The following is an 8,932-nucleotide window of genomic DNA, read 5'->3' on the forward strand; positions in this document are numbered from 1 at the left end:
TCCCTTCCAACCCCACCATGCTGGGACTCTGTGAAAAGTGAGTAGATGTCCCATCTGCCTCAGAAAAGTTGGTGTCTGTAGGGGCTTTTATAAAATAAAGAGGCTGTCATGTAAATCCAAACAATTTAAAGCGAGCGTTGCTGTGGGTTAAGGTGATTATTAGGGGCTGATGTTATAAACTGAGAGTACCAAGTCAGAATTTCTGTCTCCGAAGTGCAATGTGCAGTTTCACTGGTACGGTGTGAAAGCTTCACACCCCACAAATGTCAACAGCAAAACTTCATGGGGAGGAGGCAAGAGTTCACCATTAATATTTGCTTCAATAGTATTGCCTTTTATTTTTTAAAATATTTCTGGATTTCAAGCCTTGAGAAGACACTTTCTACTAAGAGCATGTCCAGTTGGGTGCTGTGTGCTTTTGTCTTCAGGAAGCACCGTGTAGTTCATGGAAAAATGTAACTTGCATTTTTTTTCTTTAAGGCAAAAGAAAAAAGGGGCTGGACTTTGAATAGTGCTGGGTACCTACTTGGGCCACGTAAGTCAAGCACTTCTCTTTTTTTTTTTTTTTTTTGCATTTTTTCAAAATGCAGAAGTTTTGGGGGGGGTTGTTGTTTTGGGTTGTTTTTGGGTTTGTTTTCTTGTAAATCAGTTTGCTGTAGTGTGCTAATCACTTTCCTGATGAATGCAGTAATTTTGTCTAAACCTGCAAGGCTGAAGATACTCATTTGTGAGAATACTCCTTCAGATATTTGTTACATGCCTACTATAGACTTGCTTTATCTTAGACAATAACCACTGTTTCCTAAAGCAGAGCTGTGGTGTGAGGCTTTCCTTTCTATCCAGAAGCACACCTGGTCCCTCTTTGTGCTTCTGAACTGTAAATTTTTGGATGACAAATATTTCTCTCCCCCACCCCAAAAGTGTTACAAAATCTTTTAGCATCTTAGATGTTAAGAGAAGGATGATAAATGTGACATTTTGACGCTTCTCAATGTATTTAATCTTTAAATCTATATGAAATTGTTTTCGCTACCTGCCTCTATTATACTTTTTTTTTTCAATTAAAGCAAAATAAATTAAAACAATAACATGCAAACTCATGACTGTAAATACTAATAGTTCACTATGTGAAAAATATTTAATGTACAAGGTGTTTAAAATACAGGAAGATGTTGATTTACAAAGATGGGGAATTAGAAATGTAGATTATAAGAAAAGTGAAATACAGTGTTAAGCTGCCTCAAGTATCTGTCTTTATTATTTTTTGCTAATGTAACAACACTCATTACCAATGTTTCTGTATTTTCAGTCTCAGTAATACATAACAAATACTACAGGTACTTACCATGACTCTCTTAATTCTTTTTAACTAACTTCAAGGATACCTAAAAAAAGATTAATGCATCTTAAATGTATTACCTGGTTCTGTAAATGTTTGGATGTACCTTTGCCCTGAAGCAGATCTAGTCAAATTGGCAAAGATACTGTGGGGCAATGTACTTGTCAAAGTGCCATTTATCTAAGACCGGATAATGGGAGTCATCCTCTGTTGCAGGTCGTATTGATCAGCTTTTGCTGATAAAGGAAATGCCCATTGCAAGGGGGAGAGAAGAGGCACCAGGGGCATGTAAGATAGTTTACATGAATAACCTTCCAAAACCACCTGCGGTTTTCTTTTAAGCAAACTCATCGGTGACATTTTCTAAAAATAGAGGAAAAAACAACTTCCTGAATTACACGTGAATGTGCAAACTCCCATTTTCTTTACAACTTCTGCTGAATTCAGTAATAGCTTCAGGAATTGTGTAGGACAGGACTGGGGCTGTAAATGATATAAATCCTAAGCACAAATTCAGAAGAAAGGTTATTGTATTTAGTGATGCATTAATTGCTTCTTTGTCATTTTTTACATCCAAAGTGCCCATCATGATCTTTTCTTTGAAATCCATGAAAGCAAGCAATATAGCAAAGGTTGTTGTTAAGTCAGTTAATGTCTTCTGATTTTTAATTTATTTATCAGATGCGGTAGATAACCACAGATCTTTCAGTGACAAACATGGCTTCACTGGTAAACGTGAAATACAGCCTGAGGAGGATATGAAAGCAGGTAATGAAATTCTGAAAGCCAGTATCGTTGATTTGGTTTTTATGTTAGTCATTTATTTATTGTTATTCAGTTAACTAACTACTTAGACACAAGGCTGTTGTTGCACTTTAACAAAAATCCTAATACACGTATGAAGGGAGGAAAAATGAAATTTGTCCATTCAGTGTGCTCTCTGTACATGGTTGTAGTTTAAAACTACCAGAATTATGTTGCTTTTAATGTCTAATAGATCATATTACTTTGAATAAACCTATTTTTTTCTTTTCATATATTCAAGTAAGTATTTCAAATGTCACCCTAGACACTTGAGATTTTTTTTATTATTTTTTTAATTTATTTTTTTTTTTGCAAAGAAGTGAGCCCATAAAGGAATCTTGCAATGGGGAAAGCTGTAGAAACTTTCAAATACTTATTTCATTCTGATACTCCAGAGCTGACACCAGACCTCGGAACTATATGACACTGTTTATGTTGTAAGAGACTCCACTATTTAAAAAAAAATAATTAAAAAATCCATGCTAAGTCTCACAATATTTCCTATATTTAAGCACGATGGCTTATCTTCATCAAAAGATTGAGAACCTGGTCAGAATTGAAGTCAAGTCAACATACTGTTTCAAGGTTACATGTTTCACAATTTAGTGATGAAAAGGATGCAGCCTTGCTCTGGATCCATCATCCAAAGCTGGACCTCTACAATACCTGTCTAGACTCCCTGCACGAAGAGAAGCTGATGCTTTTAGGATTTATTCTGAACACCCACTTCAGGATAAGAGGTAGAAACTTCTAGAAAAACCTGTCTGTTTCTCCTGAGGTGAGACTAAATCTGCTGCAGATGCCTAAAGTGAGCTGGGACTCTTTAGACTGACATCATTAAAGAAGGATCTGCTCCTCTGCAACCAGAGACAGCACTACTCATGCGAGTACTCTTACTCTCCTCGTTGCACTAACAGGGAGGACAAAGTCCCTATCTCCGGGTTCTTCCTATTTTAAATCTGCTCAGCACAACACAAATATAGCTAACGCTACTTAAATTCAGAAATAAAGAAAATGTGCTTAATGACAATTTAATGGACATAATTACTTTGTAAATAGGAGTGACATTAATACATTTCTTAGTTGTTATGTTGTTAAAATGACTGCCAGCTTAGTTCTGGTACTTAGTTACTTAGGGTTTTGGTATTTTTTTGCTTTTAGTTAAAAAGGGGAAAAAAAAGGAAGAACCTACTTCCACAGACACTGGTGGAAAAGTAGTATTTTACCAGTCAGAAACAATGAGAAAGAAACTAACAGTGCAGCTCACATTGCAATGTGTTGCCATCTGTGGATCTACTACTAACTCCTTTACAGGAACACTACCTTTAGGGGTTAGGGAATTCTTTTGCCAGGTATTGCTGCACCTCCACAATTGCAAGTAAACCCAACCAAACTTGTCTGGGTGGGACCTGAAAATTATATAGTTGCCTTTTATGGGCCTTGTTTTAGATGCTCTTCTCACATCTAAAGTTTTCTTTGAAGCTGAAGCTTATTATAGAGTTCCTATCCAAAGGATATTTGAATCTAAGAAATGGATAAGGTAGTCAGAATTCTTATTTTAATTGAAAATGAGCAATATTTTTTTAAATTAAATTCTGCTGATTATTTTAAAAAGTATCTTAAAATGGCAATATACATACACATTATTACTGTGAAAGAATTCATGCAAAGGACTGCTCTCTTTCTTTTAAGGAATGCTGCAAAGTTCACAAGCTCTCCAGATAACCTGGAAGAACTTGTAAGCTGTATTAGTTACATAGCACTAAGTCCAGGAAAAAAAAAAAAATCTTTGAGCATAATTGGGAAAATCTTTAAATTCCAGGAGCATAACTGTTTCTTCACTGGAGTCTGCAAGTAACTGCCTATACAGAATAAAGTTCAATAGCAGAGTATATAGGAATACATATGTACAATATGCTCAATCACTATAGGAAAATATTTGTTCAATAAATATCACATTAGTAATAAAATCTGTGTTAATAAATTATATAAATCTAGGAATATAAATATATATACTATATATATACACTATATTTATAGTAAGATAAATATAATAATAATTAATCATAGCATAAATCCATAAAAGTTAAGGTCAGAGTAAAAATTAAATCAAGGAAAATTGAAATAATACACATATTATTAGTGTAAGTAATAACAACATCTTTGTGTCAGTTCAAATACTGGAAGACAAGACTTTTAGATGCAAATTTCTTAAATGCTGTCTCTCTGTATACCAGAAACCTCCATGATCCTTATCCCCATCAGTATTTTTTATTTGTGCTACAGAGCTCAGTCTGCCTTCTGACCTGTACATCACTGGAGGCTTAAATCTTCTCTTCCAGCGCAGAAGAACTGCCCCAACATTCAGTTGCTGCAAAGTCAGTCTGTCAGACTATTTTCTGAGATTAAATGATAACATCAAGGGACAGTATTTCAAGGGATGTAATAATGGACTGTCAATCATGTACTGGTACCCATCTGTTCTGTATGCAGAGAACTAAAAATCTTAGGGAAATTACCTACCATTTATTCTCTAATATGGAACAAATCTCCATCCTGTTGATAAAAAGCAAGATGTGTTCCCCCCTCCTCCCCCTTTTTTTTTTAGGTAGATGTAAAAGTGTACTTGTCAACCTGCAAAATAACAAGCTCCCAGGAAGCTTGACAAATTGGGTCATTTGAAAAGCATCACAAGGCATACTTCCACAAGACCAAAGAGGAGTGTATTATATTAGACACATTTGCAATAACACACCTTTCTGAGCTTTTCGTAAAGTCCCAGCCCTACCTTCTGGGCTGTATATCAGTTGAGCGGCTTATTGGGAACAAAGTCAGACTACATGAAGGATTTTTAACTGTTTTGCAGAGCTGGTTAACTTGTTTGCTAAATTTACCTTTCCTTTCAACTTCAGATTAGTGGACACAAAAGAGAGAGTTGAGAAAAGAGGATAACTCTTTCCTGCAACAGAACTCATAAAGCCTTAAAGACAATGACCATGAAGGTGTCAAAGCAGCTCCCTCCTATGCAGCAACAGCATACAAAGCCGGGCAGTTTTGATTCTGAGAATTGCAGTTACCTACCTTAAAGTGGCTTTGTGCTTCTGTGAAATGAGGTTTTTTTTCACTAAGGATTTCAAGGAAAAAGAAATTTCAGATAGCTTTTTTTCGGAGTAGTCATAAACCTAGCCACAGTGTCACATACAGGAGGTCTTTATGCCATGTTAACATTAAGTAACAACCAACTCGTTTTGTAGGGAATCTGGGAATACCACTGGCTGATGAAAACATTGTGCGCACAGTAATTGAATTTTTGACTTACTTGCATCTTAAAGGTTAGTGAATCACTTTTTAATCTTGCACACTTTCTGGTGGGAAATTACTGAGGGCTAGAGCACCTCTGCTATGAGGACAGGCTGAGAGAGTTGGAGTTGTTCAGCCTGGAGAAGAGAAGGCTCTGGAGAGACCTTCTAGTGGCCTTCCAATACTTGAAGAGGGCCTATAAGAAAGATGGGGAAGGACTTTTTAGCAGGGTCTGCAGCAATAAGAGGTGATGGTTTTAAACTAAAAGAGGGGAGATTCAAACTAGATCTAAGGAAGGAAACTTTTACACTGAGGATGATGAAACTCTGGCCCAGGTTGCCCAGAGAGGTGGTAGAAGCCCCATCCCTGGAAACATTCAAGGTCAGGTTGGACGGGGCTCTGAGCAACCTGGTCTGGTTGAAGATGTCCCTGCTCACCGCAGGGGGTTGGACTAGATGGCCTTGAAAGGTCCCTTCCAATCCAAACCAATCTATGGTTCTGTGATCTTTGAATGTACAAGTCTGCTACAGATTTGAGCATAAAAGACTTTGAACAGCATCTCTGGTGAGGCAAGGATCTCTCCATTCCATTTTAGTGCACTTAGGAAAAGGGCTGATTTAGAGAGTGCAGGTCGTCCTGCCAAACTGCAGGTCATTGAACATCCAACCTATCAGGGTGCTAGTACCATTTTATTACTCAGGACACTTGAAAATAATAACAGCTACTACTAAAGTGGTATGAACCCAGCTTTTAGAAGAGTTGAAAGTAAACTAAGTACAGACTGATTGCATGGGAGTTAGTATAAAACAATTCAATAACAAATTAAATAAGACCTCAGTTTAATAACAAGATGAGTTGGCTGAAATTCTGAAACACTTGTTAGTGCCAAAAGAAATCAATCTCCCTTTCTACATGTATTCTACAATAAAGTCACATCGGAAAATTGCAGCAACACTAAGCTGAATATTGTCAAGCAGCTCAAAATGCTGCTCGTAAAAACTCGCGGAATCTCAAAATTATGATAAGAATTATAAAACTGAGCTTTCAACTAATTCCATAAAATGGTAACTTCATTATAGCATTAGGTGAAGAAGAAATCTGACTGCTCTTGAGTTTTCATTAGTTTTGCTTTTTTTAAAAAACCCCACAATTCTGAGCTTTGAAAAACTTCAGCCCTTATAAAACTGTCTGCAAAATTAAAAAAAATATAATCTATACTTGTGAAGAAAACAAGAGGAAGGAAAAGAGTTATTTTTACTACAAATGTTTGAGGAATTCTGTCTCAGAAAGCAGACAGTTCAATAAATCTGTAACTTCTATATTCTTATCTTGATATACAACAAATTATAAGCAATTTTGTGGCAAATGTATGCTGTGGAATAATAGCAGAACATAAATATAAATATAAAGGACAGTGTGTTACATTTGTGTTTTAATTTTAAGAGATCTGTTAATCTTCTTTGTATCTAGGAAATAAAATTCTAGACTACTTTGGTATAATTTTCTAAGTGATTTGCATCTACCCAAGCAAAATAATTCTCACTACTGAGAATATCGACCCGGTGTTTATCGAATCCGCTTTGCATTTGGAACAAAAACTCTTGATTTTTTAGTACTAAGGGTCTGGGATCATTCAGATATATATTTAAGGAAGATTATTAGCATGTATGTTTACTGTGGACAAAGTAGTAGCTTGTTTTTTGTGCACTGTGAAGGAGCCCTAAACACTCGTGTCTCCAGCCATGTGAGCCTGGGAAGTCCAGCCAGTAACTGGACACAACAGAAAGGGTGTGAAACACTCTGAGCTCTAGCAGGCTGAGCTCTAGCAGGCACTCTTTGATGAGTTGGTGAAGAGCTGCTAGGCTGGGCAAGAAAATAAAAAGCATCTTGCAGAAATGCAAATTACTTCTTCCCAGGGATGAATGAGCAAAAAAAGGCTGTAGGTAACTCTATGTAACAATTCCTTGTTTAAGATAGTGATGATAAACAGCTGGTTTTATTCAGAAAAGATGGTAGTATTATCTGTCCTCATAAAAAAAGGGATCTCCAGATCATATAAAATGGCTTTTCCCTGAGATACTTCTTGTATTCCCAGGTTGCAAAAGACCCAGAATGTTATCATATTGTCCCTTAATCATATTTATTAGTTAGTACAAACTCTTACACAAAATCAGAACTGTATATTTAGGAGGTGAAAAAATCCTTTATTATGGTAGAAGTGCTATGACATTTTTTCTCAAATCACATTTACTAACTTAAATATATTGGTTTAGATGTGTTCCTTTGGGAGAAGGGGGAAAACTCCCACTCATGGGATTCAGATTCAGGGAATAGTTATTCAGATTGGACATAAATTTTGATCTGTGGGATAAATTGAATATTTTAACTGCTAAGAAGTATTTTTCCAATAACTAAAAGTGACCATCAGCTCTTTTTCTTGCAGATTGCTCCCTGCAGCTTTAAGGGCTCCCAGTACAGAGCAGGCTGCAGGGTGGCTGCCATCATTGGGTAATAAGAAAACTTTTGAGATGCTGGAATCCAACAATATCAATTAACATAATAAAACTGGTATAATTTCATTGTCATTCTGTCACTGCTGTTTCTCAAAAGGTGAAATTATAGCAGGAAGATATCATTAAAGTTCAAAAGAAAAACCCAATAGTTTATAAATATTCAAATATTTCCTTCATAGTTGAGAGAAGAAAAATATAAAAATGTATTGAAACTGGATTTCATTAGTTAATTGCTAAGATTAATATGCATACTTACATATGTGCATATGTGTTAATTCTCTATTTTTTTTTCTTTTTGCAGAGGTGGGAGCACTTGACAAACTACCTTCCCCAGAGGACACAAACCAGTCTTGAAGAAGAATGCATTTTTCTTTTGTTTGTAGTGTACATTTAGATTGAATTCTAAACAAAAGATCCAAATGGGCTGAAGAGAAGTATGGTTTGCATTAGTCTGAGACATGGTAAACAGCATTCTGCCCTCTGTTGTTTGTTTCAGCTTTTTTGTTTGGGTTTTTTTGTTTGTTTTCTTTTCCTTCCTGTGATGTTGTAGTGTAAAATATTGCCTTGGCAGAATTTTTCTGTAGGTAAATGATAAAATAAAAATAAAGAGCAACTACATTGTTTCATTTTAAAATTAAACACACACCAGCGCACAATACATCATATACAAAGGCCAGGTGAAGCTGTAAGATTACACTGCATCTATACTCTGCCAAATTACAGAAGAATAAAACATAACTACTGCCTGTTGAGTACATTAGCTAACTGAGAAAAAAAAGAGTGACTTTAGACTGCTGCCATACGAAATACAGATCTGTCTGTACTTCTGCGAAGCCTTGCTTCCTGTTTGCATTTTCATAGACATGAAATAAAGTCATGTTCATTTTAAATTTCATATTATCCACCTGTAATACACCAGCCCATGGACTGAACCATGCCTTCTTACTACAAATTTAACTGTTCTGGACAGGTAATA

The 8,932-nt window shown here is 35.9% G+C and overlaps 1 protein-coding gene across 1 annotated transcript; it reads left to right on the forward strand.

Moving 5' to 3' along the window:
• Positions 1–480: 480 nt before the first annotated feature.
• GAL (galanin and GMAP prepropeptide) lies at positions 481–8,310 on the forward strand (the record flags this gene model as incomplete). The annotated part of the gene is made up of 5 exons (XM_010176798.1): positions 481–535; positions 1,556–1,627; positions 2,021–2,107; positions 5,398–5,475; positions 8,258–8,310. Coding segments are annotated over 5 exons (345 nt in total), but the record flags the coding sequence as incomplete, so codon positions are not given.
• Positions 8,311–8,932: the final 622 nt, after the last annotated feature.

The sequence above is a fragment of the Antrostomus carolinensis genome, unplaced genomic scaffold, assembly GCF_000700745.2.
Source record: "Antrostomus carolinensis isolate BGI_N321 unplaced genomic scaffold, ASM70074v2 scaffold11201, whole genome shotgun sequence".
NCBI classification, from domain to species: Eukaryota; Metazoa; Chordata; class Aves; order Caprimulgiformes; family Caprimulgidae; genus Antrostomus; species Antrostomus carolinensis.